This window comes from Arvicola amphibius, chromosome 4, assembly GCF_903992535.2.
Source record: "Arvicola amphibius chromosome 4, mArvAmp1.2, whole genome shotgun sequence".
NCBI lineage: Eukaryota > Metazoa > Chordata > Mammalia > Rodentia > Cricetidae > Arvicola > Arvicola amphibius.
The window spans coordinates 106,605,999-106,632,313 of NC_052050.1; the positions used below are offsets into that span (position 1 = coordinate 106,605,999).

The 26,315-nt window shown below is 48.9% G+C and overlaps 1 protein-coding gene across 1 annotated transcript; it reads right to left on the minus strand.

Annotated features, from left to right (window-relative positions):
* Positions 1-4,985: 4,985 nt before the first annotated feature.
* On the minus strand, positions 4,986-24,272 carry LOC119812492 (cytochrome P450 4F3). Its single transcript, XM_038327200.1, has 13 exons — positions 24,230-24,272; positions 23,692-23,890; positions 17,708-17,852; positions 16,421-16,474; positions 16,208-16,335; positions 14,747-14,868; positions 11,869-12,139; positions 9,144-9,210; positions 8,817-8,946; positions 6,365-6,498; positions 6,207-6,271; positions 5,525-5,607; positions 4,986-5,208 (listed from the first exon to the last, which is right to left on the minus strand). The coding sequence occupies exons 2-13, from the start codon at positions 23,887-23,889 to the stop codon at positions 5,040-5,042; spliced, it is 1,566 nt and encodes a 521-aa protein (XP_038183128.1). The 5' UTR covers position 23,890; positions 24,230-24,272; the 3' UTR covers positions 4,986-5,039.
* Between the last annotated feature and the right edge of the window lie 2,043 nt (positions 24,273-26,315).

Here is a 26,315-nt window from a genome sequence, read left to right on the forward strand (position 1 = left end):
CAGCACAACATGCTGGGGTGGGGGGTGCAAATGCCAAGGCCCTGAGGCAAGACGACAATGAGGCTGTCAGGAAGGAAGCGTCTGAGGAGAGAGTTCAGTCAGTGATGAGATTGTGAGATTCCCAGAACCCACAGGAAACAAGCCGGATCGGTGGCTTCTCATCCCAACCCTGGGCAGGAGAAGGCAAACAGATCTCTGGGGCTCACTTAATGTAGAACTTGGGGCCACGGCTTTTGTCCCAAGAAGCCAGGCTCAGTCACCATCCTCTATAAGCCAACTGGAAAAGTCAAGTTAACAATAAAAAGCAGAAAAAGGAGATTTGGTCAATGTGGCCACTTTGGGAAGAGGAGCAAAGAGACCCAGCATCTCCCCCAAATCCACCTTCAGGGTCCTGGAGTGAAGTTAAACTGTAGAGAGTGGGGCATTCCTGTACGCATCTGAGCCCTCCTGGACAAGGTGAGGTTTCACCCACCACTGCCAGACCATCACCCTTGGAAGGTTGGAAATCGCTCCAGGAGAGAACACCCCCTCTGGCTGCCCAGGCTGACATCCTACCAGCATGAGGTCCTGGGAAATTACAGTTTCTTGGTGGCCATTTCTAACAGTCATAACCAAAGAGTCTCTTTAGAATATAGTCTTTTCTGCCATGCTGATTACACGCTGGCCGGGAAACCTGCCATAACGGTAAGGTCCAAGTTCAGGAAGAAAATACATCTTATAAAACAAGGTTGGGCGGGGAGTGGTGGCACACGCCTATAATCCCAGCACCGGAAGGCAGAGGCAGGTGGATCTCTGAGTTCAAGGCCAGCCTGGTCTCAGAGCGCGTTCCAGAACAAAGCTACACAGAGAAGCCCTGTCTTGAAAAACCAAAAAAAGAAAAGGATCCAGAAGGCATGGAGGACACCACTTCATCTAGCATAGCAGCTGTACGTTGGAACTCACGGAGACTGAGGCAGCTCGCGCGGCCTGCTCGGGTCTGCGCCAGAGGGGGTCCTAGAACCGGAAGGAGAAGCGGACTTGGCCCCCAGTCCTAACTCAGACGCCATCACTGGCAAATGAAGACTTTGTATTCTCCGAGGGCATCTCACTGGAGAAACAAAGTACTGCAAAGGGCAGGCTGCGTGACCAGCCGCCGCCAGACGACATAAGAGCGCAACACTTCTTCAGGCGTTCTGTGTCTCTTAATGTCATGTCAGGGCTCTTGTTTCCTTTATACTTGTATTTTATCTTATTTGTATTTATTTGTCACCCTAAAGGTTTTGCACAAGTGTTTGCTTCTGATGTTGTGTTTTATGGGATTCCTGAGCATGCAAATGAGCGGACCCTGAGTTTACATCTGCTCTGATGCCCTCTCTCCGGCTCTTTGCCTGCTGCTTGTTCGTTTGCTTTGTCCTATTCTCATATTACATTACATTTTATCTTATGTTTTCCCTTAGAAGTTGTTTCCTAGTGAGACAGAAAGAGAGTAGATCTGGATAGAAGAGGAGGTGGGGAGGAAATGGGAGGAGTTGAGGGAGGAGAAACTGTAATCGGAACATATTGTATGAAAAAAAAATCTATTTTATAAAAGAAAATATCTATAATACCTTGTTATGAGATATAAGGAAGTTATGATTTTAGGTGATGACTCTTATAAATATTATTACTATTTTAATATACTATCTTCTTATTTTTGTGAAATTTTAGTAACAGGCTTTTTGTTACTCTAATTCCTATATGACATTTCCTAAATTATAATACCTTATGTATTTATAGTGTATAAATATATAAGAATGAATGTACAGAATATTTTATATTACAAAATACCAAATAATCGAATGGTCATTCCAAAAATGAAGTAAAATGAATAATAAGCATAGAAAAAATAGTAATAGCAATAAATTGATTTTCAACCCGTGTTGTGAATATCTGCAGAGCTGATGCAGCAAGTGCAAATACTAGATCAGCTATCTTTGAGTGTTAAAAAAATGAACTAAGGGTGCCCAGAGAAGCTTGTGATACCCACCGAGGCTCCCAAGAGAAGCTTGTGATACCCACCGAGGCTCCCAAGAGAGGCTTGTGATACTCACCGAGGCCCCCAAGAGAGGCTTGTGATAGCCGCTGAGGCTCTTATTATGTGCCAGGCACAACCCCAAGTCCCTTGTGCTCGCTCCTTAGGGTTGTGTCGGATTGTTCCCCGTTATATATGATGAGGAAGCTGAAGGACAGAGAGAGGGGCTGACTGCCCCATTACACAGTGGAGCACTCAGCACTCCACGGGTCCTTGACTCTTCCGAGGGTATTTTTTTTCTTCCTGGGGTTCAGCTTTAAATCTCAGGAGTCAAATGGAATATCCCTGACCTCCTCCATGCTACCCGCAAATGCTCCAGGTGTTCTGTAACAGACATGAAGACAGAATCCTGGAGCTAAGCTGGGGAGGAGAGGACACACCTCCTGACATTTGTGATGGCCCTGGGCTGACAGTGAGGGCTAAGCTTGTCACTTTTGGCCAGCATGTAGCATCAGAGGGTCCACAGAGCAAACGCGGGGGGGGGGTCTCGGAAGGCAGAAGAAGTCACCAATGGAACCGTGAGAGTCTGACACAGGGGGAAGGGAGTCAAGAATCCTGCGGGGCTGTCGGCTCTCCTTTGCATTTTTGACCAGCCTTTTGTGAATTTCCTCTCTAGCGCAGAGTCTTGGGCATGCCCTTTCCTCGACTGCATGTCTGGTTGCTGTAATGAAACACCCTCAGAAGATAAGGGAGCGGGGGTCTAGATGAGAATAGCCCCATAGGCTCATGAGTTTGAGTGCTTGGTCCCTCCTTGGTGGAAATGTTTGGGAAGGGTTAGTGTGACTGTGATGGCTATTTCTGGCTTTTAACTTGGCTACGCCTGGAATTAACGAAAACCCAAGCTGCTTGGTACACCTCTAAGGGATTTTACCTGTTTAGATCATGTGAGGTAGGAAGAGCCGCCTTTAATCTGGGTCACGTCTTCTGGTAGTAGCCTACAGAAAGGACATGGAGGAAGGAGGCCCCTGCTGTTTGCCTCCTTGCCCTTGCTCTTGCTGGTAAATTCATTCCCCACGGGCACTAGAGCAGGCTCCCCACCTTCCTAATGCTGTGCTGCCCCTTTAAAACAGTTCCTCATGTCGTGCTGACCACCAGCCATTAAAGTGTTTTCACTGCAACTTCATCACTTTAATTTTGCTACTGTTGCGAGTCATAATGTAAACACCCGCGTTTTCCCACCGTTGACTCCTGGGAAAGGGCTGTTCAACCCCAAAGGGGTCACGGCCCACAGGTTGAGAATTCCTGCACTGCGGTTTGCTTCTTCAGGATTCTGGCATATTCTAAAAACCAACGGAGACAATCCTACCTCATAAGCTAAACAACTACTGGATCCCGGACCTTTCCTTTATTAGACAGTCATTGTTAGAACACTCGGGCCAAAACAGCCTGCGAGCCACTTTATTAAGTCCCATATATATATATATATATATATATTCAGTTTATAAGTTGTGTTTCTCTGAAGAATCCTTACTAATAGAGTGGCCTTGTGGGAAGAGGTATGTCACTGAGTCCAGGGGACTTTGAGGTTTCAAAAGCTCAGGCCATTCCCGGTTAGCTCTTTTTACCTCACGCTTGTGGATGAGATAGAAGGTCTCAGCAGCTGCTCTGGCACCATGCCTGTGCCTGCCTGCCACCATGCTCCCTGCCATGAGAGTCATGGGTTCAGCTCCTGGAACTGTAGGCTCTCAGTAAACACTTTCTTCTACAGCACACTATAGTATAGCTTAGCATAGTATAGCATAGCACAGCACAGCACAGCACAGCACAGCACAGCACAGCATAGTACGGTACAGTATAGTATCTGTACAGTTCCCCGTCACTGTGTCTCTTCACGGCGATAGAAAAGTAACGAAAACAGAGAAGGTTAATTCTGGTTCTCAGCTCAAGCTGCAGTCCAACATGGGGGGAATGGTTTGGTGGCAGGGGCATGAGGTGGCTGGCCACATGGTGCTCAACTCACTTGCTCCTTTTTTGTGTGTTTAAGATTTATTTGCTGGGCAGTGTGCCACATGCCTTTAATCCCAGCACTCAGGAGGCAGGTCTCTGTGAGTTCAAGGACAGCCAGGGCTACACAGAGAAACCCTGTCTCAAAATATTGAAAAAAACAAAAACCATTATTTAAAGTATATGGCTATTTTGCCTACCCTACATACATGCCTGGCACATGTGGAAGCCAGAAGATGTGGGATCCCCTGGAATTGGGGTTACGCACGGTTGTGAGCCTCCATGTGGATGCTGGGAGCAGAACCTCAGTCCTTTAAGCAGTACCCGAGACCTTAACCTGTTAGCCGTCGCCAAAGGTTTGCTTCTTCCTTTTTATACAACCCAGAACCCAAATTCGGTAATGGTGCCACTTACAGTTACAATGGAGAATCGTTCCACCTCAGTTGGCTTAATACAGATAATCCTTCCACAAGTGTGCCCAGGGTTTTGCCTCCTCAGTCCTTGGCATCCATATATTTAGAGTCTGGAATGTTTGTGTGGAAGTTCCACCTCAAATCCCCTCCCCTGGAAATTGTCTCAGTCCATACTCCGCCCCCAAGAAAGCCCACCAAATGATGATCCCTTTCCGGAGATGCTGAAGACGGCTACCACAGGATATTTAAACTGTACCCTTCCCCAGAGCCCAAACACGAGGTTTTATCGTCTTCCTTTCCGGTCTCCTCTCTGGGAGGCTGGAAAGTCATCCGGGAGCCCTTATATCCATTAAACCTGGACTTTTTCTAATTCGGTTTGATTTGGTCTGGTTCTGATTATTGCGTCGGCAAAAAGGCTTATTGGGGTGCAGAAACTTTTCAGTAACATTATTGATCTTCCTGTCCCCTAAATCCGACTTGTCCCTTTACTGCTCAAACACCTTCCATGGCTGCCTGTGGCTCATGGGAGCCTCCCTGCTGATGTTTGGCCAGGCTCAGACACCGGTGACAAAGATTTTTATTGCTGGAAATGCTCGCGGGATGGGGGTGGTCCCAGGCCAGGTGTGGGGTCACTACGTTCTTAGCTGCTCCACCCGCAGCCATAGCCCGCCCTCTGCGCGCAGGATCAGCTCTGGCTGCCTGCGTGGCTCCTTTTCGTCCGGCAGGACGCGGAAGCGCAGCAGGGTCAGCGCCAGCACCACCTTCATCTCGCTCAAGGCAAAAGTCTGCCCTATGCAGTTCCTGTGGGGGGGGCAGGGTAGGAATTCTGATTATGTTCTAGACCCCACCCCGAACCAACCCAGCACTAGAACCTGGCTCCGGACCAATGCATGGGCATCCGCATGCTCAGAGCCTGATCCAGACCAGTAACCAAACGGTCTAGGAAGGGACTCTGAGCACGGAGAGGGGCTCTTCACCTTCCCCTCACTGGTTCCCCAAACCTTTGAACAATTCCTGTGCAAAGGGGCAGGAGAGAGATGCTAAGGCCTCCTCCCCCACCACCCCAACTCCTCCTGCTTATCAGCCCCAGACCCCGCCCCCTCACTCCTGGCCTCACCTGGGCCCTGCGGAGAAGGGAATGAAAGCCAGGGATGGCCTACCCTTGGAGCTGTCTGCATCAAATCGGAAGGGGTTATAGACCTGCAGGAGATACAAAGATCTGGTGGGTGAGTGCCTTCTGCCAGCACAACCAGGAGCAGAGGGTCCTCCGTGTGGAAGGTAAGAACTGCTGTCTCTGCGTCCGGGACTGGTAGAGAGCTGGCCTAGGCTAGGAGCAGTTGGAAGCCATGGATTCCATTTCCACATCAGCATAAAACCTGTCATCTGGGCACCCAGAGGTGGAGGCAGGAGGATCAGTGATTCAGGGCCAATCTTGGCTATATAGGCTTTCCAGGTTAGCCTGGCATCCCCAAGACCCTGCTTCATACGACCTATGGTTAGGATCGGGGAGGTAGCTGAGTACGTAGAGCACTTGCCTAGCGAGCAGAAAGCCCTGGATCTCATCTCCAGCACCATATAAACCAGGCACAGTGCTGCAAACCCGTCATCCCTACACTCAAGAGGTGGAAGCAGATGGATCAGAAGTTTTATGTCATCCTCGGCTACAGCGTGAGGTCAAGGCCAGCCTGTGCTACACACACACACACACACACACACACACACACACACACACACACACACTTGCACACCTTCTCCTCTAGAACAGCAGCCTACAACATAGGAGAATAAATGGACAGAACCTCAGGGTCAGGCCACACAGCTGGATTGTGATGGGTCCCGAAAATACTTATTCGGCAGATGACACCTGTGGAGGAAGTGAGGCAGTCAAGACAAACTGAGCACGCTGGACCCACTGTCTGCTCAGGACCCTCCCTCTCCTCCCCGATGCTATGGGCACCTTTGGGGATGACCCGACCATCTGGGAGCACAATGTCCTGAGTGCAGCAGCGGGAGATAGCAGTGACCGGGGGATGCAACCGCAGACTCTCCTTGATGCACATGGTGAGAAAGGGCAGCTGCGCCAGGTCGTCCCTGTAAAGAAACCCCAGCCAGCAGGTAATCAGGTAAAAGTGAGGGCCCTTCAGCTCCTCTGTGACCCAGTGAAACCTTTCTCCCTATAATAAAATAATCTTGAGATGAGGTACTTGAGCATTGTGAAAGCACAGGCTGAGTAGACAGATCAGTGAGCAAAAGCACCTGCCTGAAGTCTGAAGATTTGAATTCAAGCCCCAACAACGTCATTTTTAAAAATGAGAACAAAAACAAAATTCCAACAGTGGAAGGTTGAGACAGAAGGATTATGCGCTTCAGACCAGCCTATGGTACACAGTGACACCCCATCTCAAAATACATTGATTACTAATTAACAGTTGGTTAACTTACTGATTAGTTAAATTGTGTGTTTATTAGCAATTAACTTTTAATTAATCAAAGGTTTTTAAATCAAAGAATTAGGGAAGTATAAAGAAAGTTTAGTCAGGTAGCTTTAGAATCTTTTCTCTGAGAGACCTCAACATATAAATGGGAACAGTATAAAAAAAATCAACAAATGGGCAGAGAGATGCCCAGCAGTTAAGAGGACCCGACTTCAGCTCTCGGCACCTATATCAGACAGCTCTCATCTGTTCTGCAACTCCAGAGACTCTGACACACTCTTCTAGCTTCTGCAAGCACTGCCCTCATATGCGCGCGCGTGCACACACACACACACACACACACACACACACACCTGTAATTTTAAAATAAAAATAATTTTTAAGTCAACAAGTCTTCATAAAATTACGGTCTCTGGAAGAAAGAGGAAAACCAAAGTATGAAACAGTAAAGAAGTAAAATAAGTAAACCTCATGCTTTTATTTTTCTTTATCGCTGAACTAGAGACACTAACAAATGTAATTAGCCAAGAAAAAAAGAAAGAAAGAATGTAACTTGCTGTAGAAGGGTAAACACATCACTTTAGCACAGATTGGTGCTGAGGAGGGTCGTTTTGGGCTTAATTTTTGCAAGGCAAGTGTTCTCCTGGCGAGTCCCATCCATAGCCCCAGTCAGTGATATTATGCTTAGAAAACACAGAAGAACCCACTGGGAAACTAACAACTAATGCAGAGCCAACAATGTGGCTGGAACCTTTAATCTGGGTTCTTTTGGTGTGAGCAGCTAACTGGCTCAAAAACTGAACTCTGGGGGCTGGAGAGATGGCTCAGAGGTTAAGAGCATTGCCTGCTCTTCCAATGGTCCTGAGTTCAATTCCCAACAACCACATGATGGCTCACAACCATCTATAATGGGGTCTGGTGCCCTCTTCTGGCCTGCAGGCATACACACAGACAGAATATTGTATACATAATAAATAAATAAATAAATAAATAAATAAATATTTTAAAAAAAACAACAACTGAACTCCGTGGTACGTCACTCCGCCCTCTGGCCCAGTGCCATACACATTCTCTCCTGCCAGCTGCCTGGTTGCGAGATCTTTGTTTGCTGTTTAAGTATCCCTCTAAGAATGTCTTTTTGTTTTTTAAGGGTTTTAAAGTGTGCATGTATGTATGCGTGTGTGTGTGTATACGCAAGTGCGCATTTGCATGCAGGTGCTCAAGGAGGCTAGGGCATTGGATCCTCTAGATCTAGAGTTACAGCAACTGTCAGCAGCATGGCATGGGGCCTGGGAACTAAACAGGGGTCCTCTACATCTCTGCAGCCCTTTTTGTGTTTTGAGGTAGACAAGGTCTTATTATGCTGCCCAAACTTATCTCCAACTCCTGACTCGAGGGATCTTCTTACCTCAGCTTCCCAACTAGGTGGGACTAAACATGGGCCCACAACACCCAGCTCACCTGATGTTTCAAAGGAATTCCAGCAAACTAAGCTAGAGGTTTTCTGGAAGACTAAAGGATTGTACAACTAGGTCAGTCTGACAGGGGAGGACCTTGGAAGAGCTGACTTGCCTCTCTTCTGCTTACACCTTCTCCTGGTCCCATAAATGCCCTTGGGTTAAAATCAAAGTCTCTAACAAGGCTTTTCTAGTCTACACTACTGGCCTTAGTTGCTGCCATCTTGATTCATCTTAGCCCCATCACACACGCACACTCACACACACACACGCACACTCTCACACACACGCACATGTGCATGTACACACACACACACACACACACACACACACACACACACAGCTTCCTGTCTCCCACTCCCTCATTTCTTTTCCTCCCCCTTCACCTTCATCTTTCAAAGTCCCTCTCTCCTATGTAAAAGCCTCCTCTTTTCTCTTTTCCTCTCACTTCTTGTCTTTTCTCTAGAGAAAGGAGCCAAAGAGAGAGGCTCAGAAACACCCCAGGACCTGCACTCACCATTCAATCTCCTCAGGTTCCCGGTCCCTCAGGAGCTCCCGCACCTCCTGCCGGCATCGCTCCTGGTATTCTGGGTGCCTTGCCAAGTTGTAGAGGACCCAGGAGAGCCCACTAGCCGTGGTATCATGGCCTGAGGGGCAGACAGGCAGCCTGGGGTCTGTGGGCTACTTCAGTATTACCACGTAGGTGGCTCAGTCCTCAGGAAGTGTAATTGCCAGAAAGGACGGGGAAGGGGAAGGAACAGAGGGATCCAGGGTCTCCCTACCATGTCACCAGGATGCCCACACAGACTCCTTCCCTCTCTGCAGCAGTTCACAGAAGGCTCACCTCCAAACATGAAGGTGTCGGCCTCTGCTCGGATGTCCTCATCAGACAGTGCCTTTCCATGTTCATCCTGAAGACAAGGCAAGACACCAAATGGCACCAGTTCGGAGGACTCCTGTGTCTAACCTGGGACAGTTTCTGAAGACCCCTGGTCCATCTCGATACCCAACCAACCACAACTCTGTCCCTGTGTTAATCACCGTCACCAGAGTCCCCACACCAGTGATGTCATCCCTGGCTGCTGGCCTCTGGAGGAACCAGCAACTCATCAATGTTCTTTATCCTGCACTCCAAGTGTCTGGAGAAGGGAGTGGCACCCTGGGATGCAGGAGTTGAATGTGGACTGCCTTTGAAGACAGACTCAGAACAGCCGCCAGAGAGCATGCTCCCGTGTGTGCCTAGGAAAAGGCCCGTGAGAGTGCTCCGTGGAGGAAGGCTTTCGCCACAAGCCTGATGAGTTGAGGTTAATCTGAGATCCACATGGAAGGAGAAAATCTATTCCCTGAAGTGGTCCTCTGGCCCCTGTGTGTACTGAGGCACAGGCACCCACACACATAGACACACACAATAAACAAACAAACTAATAAATAAATAATAAATGAACAAATAAATAGTGTCATTTTAAAATGCTATTAAAATAGAAACCCAAGTGTCTTATCTCCCGGGAGATAATATTTGGCTTGCATGCCTGTAGATGTCACTAAGTAAACCTAGTTCACATTTCAGAGCACAATTCGCTCTCTCCCTTCCTCCTTCCTCACTCCTGCCTCCATTCCTCATCTTTCCTCTTCACAGGGAAGCAGATACAGATGTGACAGCTGTCCTGCAGAAGTCCCAACCCTTACAGCATTCAAACCGTGCTGCTTGAAGATAATAGCTGTGACCAACCCAGGGCTGGGAAATGGCTCAGTCGGTAAAACACTTGCAAGGACCTGAGTTCAGAGTCCCAGCATCCACATGAAAGCCAGGCATGGTGCACCTGGACAGGTGTGATAAGCGGGTTCCCGGAGTTCTTTAACTACCCAGTGCTGCTGATCTCTGAGCTCCAGGATCAGTGACAGATCCTGTCTCAAAAACCTGGTGAGATGGATCAGCAGGTAAAAGCACTCTCCTGCAAGTCTGAAGACATGAGTTTGACAAGAGTTTGAAGTCAAGGATGCTACTACATAGTAGAAGGAGATAACCAGCTCCCAAGTTGTTCTGTGACCTGGGAGCACACACATACCCCACACAAACCCATCAATCGATCAGTCAATAAATCAATCAATAAAATGTAATAAGTAAAGCAAGGTGGAGGGGCTGGAAGAGATGGCTCAGTGGTTAAGAGCATTTGCTGCTCTTGCAGAGGACCCTGGCTCGATTCCCAGCACCACATGGTGCCTCACAACCGTAATTCCAGGTCCAGGAGATCTGAAGCCATCTTCTCACTCCCTTGGGCACCAGGAACATATAGTGTGCACATATATGCAGACAGAACATTCATACGTGTAAAATACAATAAATAAACCTAAAACCATTTTTAAAATACATCAAGATGGAGAGCAATTGAGGAAGGCACTCAGTGCCAACCTCTGTTCTCTGCAAAAGCATGCACACATGAGCACAGACCTTCTACACAACACGGGAACCTGCGCACAAAGTTTTCGTTTAATGCTACATATACAGGTAAAAGTATTTCATTGCCCACTAAGGAGACCCTGGAACGGGGAGCTTTGCCGTCCATCATCCTAGCTGCTGTTATACAGAATGGACCGTTCTACTCCTGGGCCCCAGGCTGCTGAGCACAGCCATAGGAAGATGTGCCTGCTGCTCAATGACACTAATTCTCCTCTAGAACGCAAAGGTCCACAGAGCTTCAGCTATGGAAGTCCCTGTGTCGTCATCTCTAAAGCCACTGATGTATGACATGTCCCCCCTGTCCTCTACATCAAGAGCCATCCCTTTTCATTCCCTCAATTCTTTGTAAGACCGGGTTTCATGTAACCCAGACTGACATTAGACTCACTCTGTAGCCAAGGATAGTCTTGAACCTCTGACCCGCCTGCCTCCAACACATGAATGCTGGGGTGACAGACAGGGACCACCGTGTCCTGTTTACAAAGTGCTGGGATGGAACCCACGGCCTTGTGCATGCTAGGCAAGCGCTATATCAACTGAGCCCTGTCCCTAGCCCCAAAGGAGAGGAGAAATCAGCTCTCACTGTCCACTGGTATGTGCAAGACTCTGTCCCTTGCTATGTTGGCAGATGCTACACACTCACCGTGGCTGTGTCTCTCCCAAAGGGTTATAACCCTTTCTACTTTGACATGACAATATCAAAGGTATATTACCCTGAGTTTTATTCCTTTCTCACCCATGCTCATGTGAGTCTAGGGGCCTGGGGTGTTGGGTATGGTCTGAGCCTGGCAAATGGGGATGAGGAGAGCTGGCATGGCTGATATTCAGGGTCTCCTTTCCACCCTTTGTACAGGATATGTGCAAAGACCCATAGTTGGGAAGTCAAGAACAGCCTTCCTGTGCCCAGAGCCCCTCTCTAGTCTGAGGTGACTCAATGGATGTAGATACCTAAGCAGGGTTCCACACACCTTAGTTCGCCTGGTGGTGAAGGGCTCAGGGCCAGGTTCCAGTGATGAGTGGAGGCTGCATAGGGTCCAGGACATAGTAAGGACAGAGCATGCTCAGCTTTGTCATCCCAGCCCCAGACATCTGCTTCCCTTAAGGAACCCACCTTACTCAACAACAGCACATCAATGAAGTCCAAAGTCTTGGCCTTGGCCTTGGCCTTGAGGACATCATCTTTACCCTGATCAGGAAGGGTGTGACGCCTCTCCTGGATGACGGCATTGGTGAAGTCGTGCACCTGGCGGCAGGCCTTCCGGAAGCGCATCCCGTCCCGGGTGAAGTGATAGAACAGGTCCACATGCAGATGCAGCTTCTGGTGCCTTCTGGCCACTAAGGCACTAAGTTCCAAGATGGCAGCGATGTACTTACTAGGCTTCCTGGAGGGTGTCGGCATAGAGTAGGTGAAGCCTTAACGTACATGAACACTGAGAAACATCTCAGCAGCCAGCAGCTGCTGCCTATGGGGATGGAGAAGCTAGAAGAACGTGTTTACTCTTGATGCCACCTTGGACTTTACCCAGGAGCCATGGCAACTAGATCAGAAGAATACAGTGGTACCCAGGTCTCTGGTGGTAGTATCAGACCTATTAGTGCCTCCTAGTAGATGGAGGAAAGGAGGGTCAGGAGACCCTCACCTTCAACTCCAACTATTTCTCTCTGTCCCCTACTACCTGCCACAAGTTATCTAGAAAGTGGGGCTCCATGTACGTCCATGAGGTCACCATCCATAATGAGGAAGGTCTCGGTGATGGTACAGCTCCTAGAAGTAACCCTTCTACTGTGCGTTTTAAGTGCAGTAAGCCCTGTGACAGGCGTTCCTATGAGGAACTGCACTTCCTCTCGAGCCTCTGCAAGGCTGCTTTGCTGATTAGAGTTTCAGGGACTGTGGATGGTTGGGATGCTTTGGGTGCAGAATCTCACTAGAGCCTGGACTGTCTTTAGCCTCCATGACAGCCACCATTCCTTCCCCCCACCCGCTGTGACTTGTGACTAACAAGTGAAACCTTTTCAAATGCAGTAACTTAACAAAACCATAGTTCCCAGCAACCAACAAAGGCTAAGTGTGTCTTCAGATGACTCCCGAGCCCACAGTGGACATCCCCAATCCACATTAACCTACCGACCTGATGTTTCCTTCCATGTATTTTAAAAATGCCTTGATTTATGACTCTTTAAAAAAAATCTTTAAATTTATTTGTTGTATTCTATGTGTGAGTGCTTTGCCTGCATGTATACATGTGCACCGTGTGCATGCCTAGTGCCCACTGAGGTCAAAGCAGGATCCCCTAGAACTGGAGTAACAGATGGCTATGAGCTACCCTGGAGAGGTTGGAACTGAACCTGGGCCCTGCACATGACCAGCAAGTATTCTTAACCCTGAACTAACTCTCCACTCCCCTACTCTATGACTTCCTTCTGTTATCTTCTAACTCTGACCACGCTGAAACATGGGGGAAACCTGAGTCAACTTCAGGGCCTCTGTCGCTCATATTTGGCTCCAGAATAAGCAGTTTTTTCCTTCCCTTTGGGTGAGAGCTGTGTCTTTGCCTCAATACTCATTGGTCTTACAGAGGTGGACTTTGGTCTATCCTGAGTGCCTACCTTAGGGGAAGAAGTGTTTGGTTGACTGTCCCAAGGGAAAAGTCAGTTTATCCACCACAGGAAAGAGCCCTGAGACTCTTGTCCATGTCCTGTCCTTTATTGAGTCTGTGTGAGCTGCCTCTATGTCCCAGAGTACAGTGTGGACACACCCAGGCTCCTCCCCTTCCTCCTCCACCCAGGCTCCTCCCCTTCCGCCTCCACCCAGGCTCCTCCCCTTCCTCCTCCACCCAGGCTCCTCCCCTTCCTCCTCCACCCAGGCTCCTCCCCTTCCTCCTCCACCCAGGCTCCTCCCCTTCCTCCTCTTCCCTACTTGTCTTCTTTCCACTTCCGTGTCTGTAATTATTAATTGATATAACTGGTGGCTCAGTGAGTTTGATTAGGGTTATTTGCAGGAATGTGCACCATTTTCCAGTGGTTACACCACTGAAGAAAGTATCTCTCTGTTCCCATTAACTGCCTTATTGTACTATAATTTCCTCTGAGTTGAAACATTCCCTGCTGGAGCAAGATTCTTTAAGACTCAGGAAGTAAACTGCTAGTCTCAGATAATTCCTGAAAGTCACCAGGTTCACAAGGTCTATCCTTCCCCAACATTACATTAGTAAGGACTGCTGGAGAGAGGAGACCCTCTGACCTGTAGGGATGCAGAGAGTTCCGAGCTTCCAGCTTTGTGGGCTGTCAGCCCTGCTGGTGTGTGCTCTGGTGATGCAGCTGTCTGTGAGTCATTTCTGCTTCTGTAAATGACCCCTATGGAACTCATTGGTTCACCAAGTTGGACTTTTGAGGTATCCTTTGGTCTGTCACAGGTTCCCTACCGGGATGAGTAGATATTTGTTTACATCTCTTCAAGAATAGTGTCACACAGCATGACTTCAGAGCCCCAGGGACTGTAGCCCCAGGTGGGGACCAAAGAGCCCCTCTGCCATCTGTCTCTTTACTTTGAAAAGCCTCCTCTTTCTTCTCCATGCTCCGACTTTGAGCTACTGCCTCATCACAGGAGCCAACTGACTCCTCTGAAACTCTGAAACTCTAGAGCCTCTGAAACTCTGGCTGCAAACAATCCCTCTTCTCTTGATGGTGATTGTCCCAAATATTTTTGTTATAGTGGGAGCAATCTGACTACTGCAAACTTAAACACCCTCAGTGGTTTCCTTGAGATATCATAATGAAGTTCACGTCACTTGGCCTAGCTTTTCCGCATCCTTAGAACTGAGCCACCACCTCCCCAGACACCCTCGTCTCCAAGATGCGTCCTCACTGCTGGATGCAGACCCTGCATCTCCATGCCATCATCTGAACAATTGCACTGCTCACTCTCTCCCTTCCAGTCCTCCCTCCCTTGTGTCTATGGGTCATGTCTCCAAGCCAGGCCAGGGACTCACTCCTGGCAATTGCTGTTGAAGCTGAAGACACACTTCTGCAGACTGTCCAGGGTCATGAGGCTGATGTGTTCAAACATGTCCAGACGGGCACTTCCCTTGGAGGCTAGGCACTGCCACTTGGCCTGGTCAGAGAAGGCAACAGAAATGGGCTGGACCCTGGGACTTTGAACCTCTTTCCAACCCCAGCCAACAAAAAGGAACCTCTTGAAATAGCATCTGATTTAATCTGATTTGCTGTGTGCCAAAACAAGACAGAACTCATACTCCACCATGTCTAGATCACTTCTTTGCCTGGGTGGACTTGAACAAACTTCCGGATAGGTCAGACCTTCAGGGTCATCCTTATTGGGCAGCAGCACCCACTGCCCAATACTTCACAAGCTTGTAAAAGTAAAAACAGTAGAATTGGCATGTGTGACCATGTTTGGCACACAAGGTGTTCAGCCAGTGTTACCTTTCTGGATCCTCAGTGTTATAGATTTATTTTAAAAATATCTCTGGGTTCATTTTATTTTTATTTATTTATTTATTTATTTAAAAAATATCTCTGGGCTCAGTCAGAAAGGTGCTTGCCATCCTAGCATGAGGTTCTGAGTTTAATTCTCAGAACCCATGTGAAAAAACAGTGGTCATGGTGGTATGTATCTGTAATCCTATCCCCAGAGAGGTGGAGACTGGAGGGTTCCTAGGGCTCAACAGCTAGCCAGTTTGGCCTAATTGGTGAATTCCAGGCAGCAAAAAAGCAAGATGGATGGCAACTAAGGAATGATACCGAAAGTTGATCTCTGATCTCTACTGTATGCACGCACACAGGTATACATGTGCACAAACACAGGTATACATGTACACACAGGTGTATACACACAGGTGTATGTTCACACAAACAGGTGTACATGTATACACACAGGTGTATGTGCATATATACACAGGTATGCATGCACACACAAGAGTTCACGCACACACAGGTGTACATACACACACAAACACACACACAGACACACATACACACACCTGTAATATATGAGAGATTGCTGCCCCTGATCATAAGAATTCTTTCTAGGAATACCAATAATTCATGTCCTATTAGTCCTCATCTGGGCTGTTTCTCAGATGTATTTGCAGAGGAAAGCTCGGGAAATCCCCAGGCTTCCTTGTTTCCTATCACAGAAGATCCCAGCCTGGTATGACCACCCATGCCTGTAATCCCAGTATGCGGGAGGAAGAGACAGACCCTCAGTACAGCTGGCTAAGGAGACTAACTCTGTGTGTATCTGTGAGCTCTGGGCTTTATTGAGAGTCCGTGCTGCAGTGAGCAAGGCTGAGAGAGGTGGATGAAGATTGCCAACCTCAAGTTTGAGCCTTTTATCACAGCCTCCATCTGAGGCAAGGACAGGAGACCGGGTCTGTCTATAGCTCTTCCTCCCCGGGGTTCAGCTACAGACCTGGGCTCCAGGGACTCACATGCATGATGTTGGTGCTGTCCTTGAAAATCCTTACGTACGGCTTCAGGATATTGAAATGGAAGGCAGGTGTCAGCATGCGACGGTGGCGGCTCCACTTAACACCAGTGCTCACCAAGAGACCATCTCCTAATGGTAGCATGGCAGTGGGCAAGGATAGCACTTTCCCCCGGCCCCCAGGGGTGTTCCCAGCTCCTCATCCGTTGGTACTCACCCAGCCAGGGCTTCAGGAAACTGTAGAAGACTGCATCCTTGGGAGCAACTGCAGCTGATGTGAACAGGCACCATCAGGAGCCATGGCAGGAGGGAGGGCAAGGAAGGCTCCCTTAGCCTGGGAGCCGCACCCTCCCCTCCAAGAGCACATGGTAGGATTGGGGGCAGGCAGGGAGGGAGAAAAGACAGGCCAGACGTGCAGCAGCAGTAGACAGAGGGGACTCAGCCTGCTGTGACACACATACTGTGGTGCGCCTTCACATGGCTACTGCGTGGTTGAGCATGTTTGCCCTGCTGAGCACAGCATCCTGTTCTGCAGACCTTTGCAGAGACCCAGTGCTCCTGTCCGCTCCAGCACGTGCCGCTATCTCCTGACACAACCACATGACAGAGACACGCATAGGCTAACATGACTGACAGACACACGACCTGCCCTAACTGTGACAAACACACCTCAGCACTCCCCATTGACAGGCTCCAGGTATGATTTGAAAGCCCATTTCTGGGCCAGGCATGGGGGGACATGCCTTTAATCCCAGTGTTATGGAGAGAAAAGCAGGTGGATCTCTATGAGCTCCAGGCTAGCCTGGTCTGCATAAGTTCCAAGCTAGTCAGAGCTACATAATGAAAATAAAACAAGATATAGTGTTTAGAAAAATATAGTTCTAGAGGGTAAAAGTTTATTTTGGGAGCAGTGAGATGGCTCAGCAGGTAAAGGTGCCTGCCACCAAGCCTGATGGCCTGAGTTCAATTCCTGAGAGCCACATAGTGGAAGAAGAGAAACGACTCCCACAGGTGTCCCCTGACTGCCACACTTGCTCTGTAGCACACACACACATTGACACACTCAATACAATCAAAAATAATAAAATTAACTTCCCTGATGTGACCTAAACAGGCCTCAGCATTACTCAGACTTTTCTCAAAAGGTCTCAGTCCTGGCCCCGGAAACTCCTGGCCCCAGACTTCAGACGCTCCAAGAAAAAAAAAAGACTGTTTCTACCAGCACCTTAGACAAGTGCCAGTGAGAAGCCAACATGTCCTAATTGTCTGTGACCCCAGAGAAAACCATTGTCATATAAACCCAGGTGAGAACCAGGCACAGCCCGATAACAACATGCACTAGAAAGATGGAGGCTGCCAGAAATACCACATGGAATGCCCACAGGTGAGTCAGGTGGGCTTGAAGGAAGCTGCAGCAGAGACATTCCTACTGCAGTCCTTCCTGACTGCACTGAGGTCACCTAAGACTCACAGGTGTGCATTCTGGGACCAGCATGGTGTCTACCTGAAGCCAAGAGCACAGGCTTGATGAAGGCAGGGTGGAATATGCGGACAACGGGTTGCCACGGCCCCACCCACCAGCAGCATACATCCCTGAAGGCTCGCACCAGGCTCTGGATGTACAGGAGCCCTTCTTCTGAGGCCTGGATCTGTAGAAGAAGAGGACTTGCCCAGTGTTTGCTTCTCTGGGTTGCCAGAGAGAACACCTAGGGTGGGGAGGCACCGGGAGTCCCAGGGATTCCATCCAGGACTTTGCTCACACGGCTGAGCCCTGCCCGGGTGCTCCTAGCCCCATCCTCAGTCCTGGGAGGGAAGATGTATCCGCACTTCGGATCCTAAACACTGTGTTTTATCTATGTGTGCATACCTGTGTGTGTGCACATGTGCACATGATCATGTGTGTGAGAGTATGGAGGCCAGAGGTCAACCTCAGGTACCATACAATTTGTTTTTCTTTTTACAAATATTTTTTATTACATTCTATTTGTTGGTGGGGGTCATGTGCTATGGTGTACATTGTAGAGGTCAAAGGACAACTTGTAGGAGTTGGTTCTCTCCTTCCACCATGTGGGGTCCTAGAAATTGAATTCAAATCACCAGGCTTGGCAGCAAGCACCTTTACTGGTGAGTCATCTCACCAGCCACAACTCTCACTGACATGAGGCTCACTGATTAAGCTAGGTTTGTGAGACAAAGAGCTCTGGGGACCCTGCTGCTGCACCTCCCCAGTTGGGGTTGCTGGAGGCCATCAGAGTACACAGTAGGTGACAACTAGTGTTCAACAGGCTGACCTACCAGATGAGTGACTCTCTGATGGGGAGCCTCACTTGGAAAAGCCACGGGGTCGCTGGCTGTAGACAACTGTTTGTCTCCGTCTGCAATTTCTCTCATGAGTCACTTCATTTCTTCTCTAATAACAGCTTTGGGTGTTTTCCACTGTTGTGTGTTTATCTCATGAAAACATTCTATCTACTGGGCACATATATGTCTGTTGGTCAGGAAGATGACTTCTCATTAATCAGTATGACTTTGATATGTAGAAAATATATTAGGACATTCTTTATAACTAGCTCCATTGCCCCACAAGGCTGTAAGACACTTGCTCCTTTTACTCAGACTAACACAAGAAAATAACAATTTCTCCTCAGTCTAAGACAAACTGCACACAGCTCATTTTCACCTCAGAACAAGTTCAAACCAGACTAAAGGTTTTTGTAAATGGATCAGAAGTTCAAACTTTACAGTTATGTGCAAAGTCAAAGTTATAGGTGTCCAACCAAGGTTATTAATGCAAAACAGTCTAAAAAATCATGCCAATTCTTCTCTTGCCAAATCTGGCTGATAAAAGGCCTATATCTCAAAGCCTATCTTGCTGGGCACGGTGCCCCACCCCAGTTACAGTCTTTCTCCAGAAGCCTTGAAACTTTGTGTTGCCATGGTAAAGGGCTCTGCCCCACCACTCACCCAAAGGGATGTGCTTTTGACCAATGAGATGTAACTCTTGTCATTTTTTATTATTGCTTCAAGCCTCCTGTAAAAAGTGTATTTAGGATAGAGGAAGATAGAAGCAGGGTGAATTAGAACAGAGAATTGAAACAAAGGACATCTAGAAGCTACAGAGGTAAACTTAGAGCCAGCAGAAGGGTAAAGACCATGACTCGAACAGCACATGTGTGAGTTCGTTCCATACCCTCACATAAGAAATTTTCTAAGTTCCCTTTACTACACTATGGCTTCTAACTGAACCCTGGGAGGTAGTTTTGTGAACTGTACTGGCAAGCTACCGAAATGGGATCCCGCTTGTGCACCAAGCCCTTCACTGACTAAGCCATCTCCCCAGTGCCCAGAATATCATAGTAACCTGTGTTCTGCTCCACCCCATCTTCCACATGGAAAGAGTTGCCCTGCAGTACCTTACAGTTTCCCACATAGTGAGTGGCATGTCTGAGACCTGACCCTGGTATTGTGGATCTCCAGAGTCACAGAGACTTAATGCAGACTTTGCCATGTGAAGGATACTTATGGGAACTTCAGGGGGCAGTGAACTCTCCTGTGGAACTGAATCTCTAAGACTCATCATCATAGGCATGCCTAGTGGGGGAGGGGGTGTCTCGGTTGTTACTTGATGTAGACAGACTGAGTCTTGGAGGGGCAGCACCATTCCATGGCCTGATCCTGGTCCTAGCTTTAGTCTGTTACTGTGATGAAAACCCTGACAAAAGGCAACTTTGGGAGGAAAGGGTTTATTCGCCTTCTACTTCCAGGTCATAGTTCATCACTGAGGGAAGTCAAGGCTCAAATTCAAGCAGGAGCCAGAGGCAAGAACTATGGGGGAACACTGCCTCACTCTGCCTTCCTCTCTGGCTTGTGTTTATCTATCTTTCCTATACTGCGCAGACCCACTGTGTAGGGATAGTGGTCTGGGCTCTCCTGCACCAGTTAGTAATCAGAAAATACTCCTGCAGGCCAATCTGATAGAGGCAGTTCTTTAAGATTCCTTCTTCCATGGAGTGTCAAGTTAACAATCGAGACTATTCAGTGTGCGTGAGCGTGTGCGTGTGTGTGTGTTTGTGTGTGTGCATGTGCATGTGTGTGTGTGTACATGAGTGCAGTATATGCAGAAGCCAGAAGAGGATGTTAGATCCTAGAACTGAAGCTATAGGTGGTTGTGAGTCACCCAATGTGGGTGGTGGGAAATTAATTATGTCCTCTGCAAGAGCGGCCAACGCTCTCACCCACGGAGCTGTCTTTCCAATACCTTGGCTGCTTTCTAATGTTCCTGACGTCATCAGTCACAACTTAGTCCCAGCTTTCCATGTGCTCCTTTTTTATTTTTGGCCAAACTACTAATTTTTTTCCCTGTATTATTCCGTCCAGCTTTTTGCTCCTAATTTTCCATATAAACATATCTAAAAGCAAATATCACTCTCACGCAATAGCCTGAAAAACCTGCTTGAAGTTCCTTCTGTCAAATATACTAGTGTGCCATTTTTAAACACAGCCATGTGACTGGAGAGATGGCTCAGAAATTAAGAGCACTTGTTGCTCTTGCAGAGGATCCAAGTTTGATTTTCAATATACACGTGAGGCTGCTCACAACTGCCTGCAATTCCAGCTCCAATGAATGCAACACCCTCTTCTGGCCTTCCTCAGGACTGCACACACACACACACACACACACACACACATATGAGTAAATCTTTAAACTGAGCCCCTCACAAAGTCTCAGAGCAGGAACAAAATGTCCATAAGGTCTTTGCCAGTGTGTCACACAGGTGTGCGTGATGACTTTCTCTCAGAAGATGCAACACGCACCCGTACTCACCATGACAGACCAAAAGTAACGATTGCACCAATGTCCAATTTAGCCAGGCAATGAGTTTTACTGGAGTTACTAATGGGATATAGGAAGGGGCTTACTTACAGGGAACAGGAATGACTCAAAAGCAGCTGCCTCACTAAAAACCCACCCAATGCAGATGACTGCACCCCATCCCAAAGCAGATGACCTCACCCCACCCCAATGTAGGTGACCGCACCCCACCCCAGAAAATACCTAAAAAATAAAGCACACTGGAGCTCTCTATGCAGCTCTCAGGCATCTCCACAGTCGGAATATCTTTCTGTGTGCAGTGGGTCTGGTCAGTCTCTGTCCAGCAAATGTTTACCCCTTTTTAAATTGTTGGGTTAAGATCCCCAAGAATCCCCTAAACTTCTGTTCCTCGTGAGGTGCTTTTGCCCTCTTTCCTTTCTGAAGAAAATGTTTCAGTTAGGAAGAAATGTTGCAATTTGGATGAAAATTTCATAGAACAGGTAGCCTCTACTCCAACTACAAGCTCCGTGTTTTTTCCCATGTAAAGACTCATGAGCACAGTAAATTACCTCCTGGGCACAGCCATTACCTCACGGGCATAGCCATTACCTCACGGGCACAGCCATTACCTCATGGGCACAGCCATTATTTCTAAGTGCAGCCATTACTGTCTGAATTCTCATCAGATTCCTCCAGAACCCCTATGACTCTGTGTTAGTTGTGTCTATGAACCTGGGAGTGAAAGGAGGAAGGACTTGCTCTGCTCCAGGTTTCAGAGCATCCAGTCCATGACTGCTCAACCCACCCACTCGATGTTTCACATCGCGGCAAGAGCAGCTATGGTAGGAGACTTCTTTACCTCACATGGACAGGAATCAAAGAGAAATAAGAAAGGACAGAAGACAAGACACCCCCAAGAGCCCATCCCTAGTGATCTATGTCTTCCAACTCTACCCTGCCTTCTGAAGTTTCCAGAACCTTCAAACCAGTGTCACCATTGGGCGTTCAGCACGGGCAGGGTTGGTATATGTAGCATGACAGTTTCCTCTAAATTGAAGCACTCCCTCTGGGAAGCTGGAGAGGGGCTCATAAGACCACAAGGTAGACAGGCATTAGGAGTCTGGAAGGTGGAAATGCACGAGCTGTCAAAGCTTGTCCTGGGTAAACAGCAGTTAGCTCATATTTCCCCCAAGTCTCTTGCCAGCACCATGTCCACCCTGGCTTTGGAAGGTGGATTTTCTTATCCCCTGCAGTCCCATCATCAGAGGCAACCACAAGAGGGAACTCACATGGAGGGATAGTGTGGTCTCAGGACTTGTCCCCAAGGTATCACATATCCCTCCATAGTCTAGGGGGCCCATTTTTATATGGCACTTTTCCATCTACGCCTAACAGGATGTCATTTCCAATGCTTCCTGGTAGTCATGGCAGCCTCAGCAGAACACTACAGTAGTAGCCAGACCAATGCTAATGGTGATAGAGGTTTTAGAGTCCAGAGAGGGTGTCAGGAGACCCTCTTCCGGTACTCCAGCTAGGACTCTCCCCCGAGCAGTAGGTGATATCTTGTCATATGCTAGAGTCTGGAGAGATGGTATCTTCGGATATGCTAGAGTATACAGGAAAAGAAGGATTTTTAAGTCAGGACTCTGTGGTACAGCCTCCATGAAGCTGTCTCTCAGGATGGGTGGGACCTTATAAGTTGTTTGGAGATCACCCATGATCCTATAAGTAAGCCCTCTCCTATTCTCTGTCAAAACACCTAATAAACCTATTGTTCTCACTGGACATTAGTGGACCAGGCACTTGGGTGCCTCGTTGGGGTGAATACACACTTGTCCACATCTACCCAAGAAAAGCTAGTGTGGTACTCATATAGCCTCTGACTCCTCCTACTAGGAAGGACTACATTGGGGAACTTGTAGCCTTGGCAGAACCCAAGAGAGTAGAGGTGACCCCCAGGTCTCCACCAAGGTGGCAGCTCTCACCTGTCATCTGCTGATACCCGGCTCTGGCAGAGCAGCCTGTGGTCTAGCTGAACCTCTGCACCCTGGCACCGTGCCATTGACAAGGAAAGCAAATGTCACCAAATCACACAGAGGGAAAAACAGATCTAAGTCAACACTGAAGGTGTGGTGTGGAGGATGGGTTCTGGGAAGGAGTCTGAAAGGGGAAGCCAGTGACAAGCTCATATCTAGATTGAGCAACAGGGCTCATTGGTACATCTCAGTAGAGAAGCCAGACATAAGGGAAAGACACTGAAGGGGGCAGGAAATCAGACCTCAGAGCTCTCCCAGCCCACCCAAGTCCTGGGTGTGCCTGGGTGGGATTGCAGTTCATTTTTGTGACCAGTGAGAGGCCAGAGATGTGCTGAAAAGATATGACAGAGGCAGGGGACTGGTCCTGATCTCCCCTCGGGAGGCTTTAAGCTGGGCACAGAGAACCTGAGAACACCAGGGTCCTCAGTCTGTGGAGCCCTTGCTGGGAGCCCTGCAGCATGACCATCCGTGGGGAAGACAGCTAGAGATGGATGCAGAGAAGACTCGGGGTGGAAAAGGCTCAAAACCTTTTCCTTGGAATGATGTCATTCTGCTTTCCCCAGCTCCCTGAGCCCATTCCAACCTCCTCTCAATTCCTTCCACCATGGAAGCCCAGGCCCACCTCACTGCCACACTTACCAGGCCCAGGTGACCCAAGAGCCAGTTTCGTTTGGGAGGCTGAGGGAAACAGCGAAGGCGCTGAGAGGTTTCATAGGCAGTGTAACCCTGGACCAGGACGTAAGCCAGGAGGCAAGAGGCCCCAGCCAGGGGTAGGAGCAGCCACAGGGAGGCTACTGCAGGCCCCAGGCCCAGCCAGGACAGGTTCAGCTGTGGCATCCTGCAGGGCAAATGGACACAAGGTGAGATCCTGGGGCACGGGAAAGGGTTGGAGATAAGGCCTGGGGAGGTAGGGAGACCCAGGGCAGTGCAGGGGAAGGGCAAGGAGGGGAAGAGGAAGAAGAGAAGGAGAATGAGATGGAGAAGGAAGAAATGGAGGAAGAGAGGAAGATGGAGGAGGAAAGATGTTGGTTTGAGTCCTAGTCATACACTGGTGGCCAGGGACTACAAGCCAGAAATCAGCACCTGATGCTGACTTCCTGTGCTGCCCCAGCCTAGGACAGCCAGCCCCTCCCACCCCAGGCCAGGGCCCCTCAGCCCACCGATCCTAGCCTGGTACCTTCTCTGAGGAGCTCTGTGTTCCCAGGTCCTTCTCTCACTGTCTCTGGCTCCTGACCAGGACTGGCTAGAGGAGTCTGGGCTGGGCCATGCAGCCACCACGTGGGGGCGGAGCCAGCCTGGAGCAGAGGGGGAACCAGTCTGGACCCCACAGTCAGGGTCACACAGATAAGTCCTGGGTCCCCAGCATTTCATACCTCTCACATGGGGGTTTTAGAGGAAACAGTGGGCAGATGGGTGGAGATAGAGCCCCAAGGAGAGGGCGTGAGGACATAGGCTGGCCAACATTGTGGGACTCTGCTCCGTGTAAGAGTGTGAGGAAAGTCCTCCCGCTGTGCCTTGGGCCCTCATCTTGTCTCCTGTGCCCTGGCTAGTCTACATGAACTCTCTGACTTCTTCAGGTGCCCAGCATCCTCACAAGGCCTGTTTCCATCCACACTCTAAGCAGTCTGGACTAAGTCCCGAGAGTCAACAGAAAAGCAAGCTGAAGCTCAGAGAGGGCAAGAGTCTATCCCAAGTTACACAGCTCAGAAAATGAAATCTCAGGCTTGTCAGAGCCTAAAGCTCATAACTTTCCCCCTACAGTGCTGTTTTACCCCACTGAGAACTATGTCCTGTCAATGTTGGGACATTTATAGTGCTGGGATCACATGGCCCTCTACCAGGAGCCACTTGAGGCTCCTTCATGGCCTCCTGCTTCCCTTCCCATACCCGGGATGCTCTTCTCAGAAGATCACCTCCTCCCCTCCTGGCCCTGCTGACCAAGAAGGTAAGGGAAGATAGCTCCGTGTACACCCCAGTGCCACCTCCAGCCCAGTCAGCCAAATGGTGGGTGGTTGTGGCCCGCAACAGAGCCACAGTGCCATGTGTCTGTCATCCAAGCAGGTGGCTCAAGGCCAACGTGGGTCACAGTGAGAACCTATACTGTAATCTCAGCTCCCTTACGGCTAGATGCTCACAAGCACACTGAGATGCAAACACACAATTTAAGATAAAGATAAAATGGCGGTTCCATTGCTGTGAAGAAACACCATGACCAAGACAGCTCGTTTAAAAGAAAGCATTTTAACTGGGGCTTGCTGATGGTTTCATCACGGTGGAGAGCATGGCAGCAGACATGGCTCTGAGAGCTTCAAATCCTAGAGGCGGGGGTGGGGGGATGGGGGGGGTGGGGGTGGGGAGACACTGGGTCTGGCTTTTGGAACCTGGGCATACTTCCTCCAACATGGCCACACCTCCAAACTATTATAATCCTTTTAAACAGTGACACTCCCTGGTGACTAAGCATTCAAACATATGCACCTATGGGGCCAATTCTTATTTAAACCACCACAGCTCACGAATTTAATCCCAACACTCTGCAGGCAGAGGCATCTCTGAGCCATCTCTCCAGCCCAGGAGGCGACTTTTCAAAGGAGACAAAGGAAGTGTCTGAGGACAGGTGGGAGGTGGGGCAGCAGCACAAGTGGGTCCTTGTGTCTCTGACAGGTGCTGAGGTCACCAATGTGCAAGATCACGCAGGTTTCAGGAACCAGGGTTGGAAGCCAGGCCTGGCTCCACATGGAAGCCTTGAACTGCTGTGACTCTGACTCAGGGCCCTTCAGGCAGCTGTGGATTTCAGGGCCCAGTGGCTGGAGGGACCAGGAAGTCAGATATGGGGCCTGTCCTTATGGTAAGCCCTCAGCTCAGGAGTTTTCTTCCAGGGAGGCTAATGGCAAAAGCCAGGCTTATGGGACAACCCAAGAGAGAGTCAGGGCGGTGGCAGTAGAGGGGGTGCTTGTTCTGGAACATTCTTGTCCCTCCTCTTCCTCCACACAGTGGACAATGGCTTCAGAAGTTTCAGTCAGTTCCAGGAGATCAGACCAACGGCCCTGAGCCTCAGTCTTCAGAGCAGAATTATGGGTCCCAGAGCTTCTTGAGAATTCTATTAGACAAACCCAGGGACAGGAAGTGGGCACAATTCTGTAGGTTACGCATTTGCCTTGCAAGTTTGAGGAGCCTAGTTCAATCCGTAGAGTCCACATTAAAACAAAAGAGAACAGATGTGGAGGGAGAGATGGTTCAGTGGGTAAGAGTGCTTACTCAGC

Bases quoted from the DNA above. Each gene is read 5' to 3' on its own strand.
- LOC119812492 (XM_038327200.1), bottom strand. From the start codon at position 23,889: ATGCCACAGCTGAACCTGTCCTGGCTGGGCCTGGGGCCTGCAGTAGCC. The intron at 16,336-16,420 runs GTGAGTACCAAC...TGCTACCATTAG, and splicing joins TTTCCTGAAGCCCTGGCTGG to GAGATGGTCTCTTGGTGAGC. The intron at 6,499-8,816 runs GTGAGTGCAGGT...GTTTCTTTACAG, and splicing joins GAACCTGAGGAGATTGAATG to GGACGACCTGGCGCAGCTGC.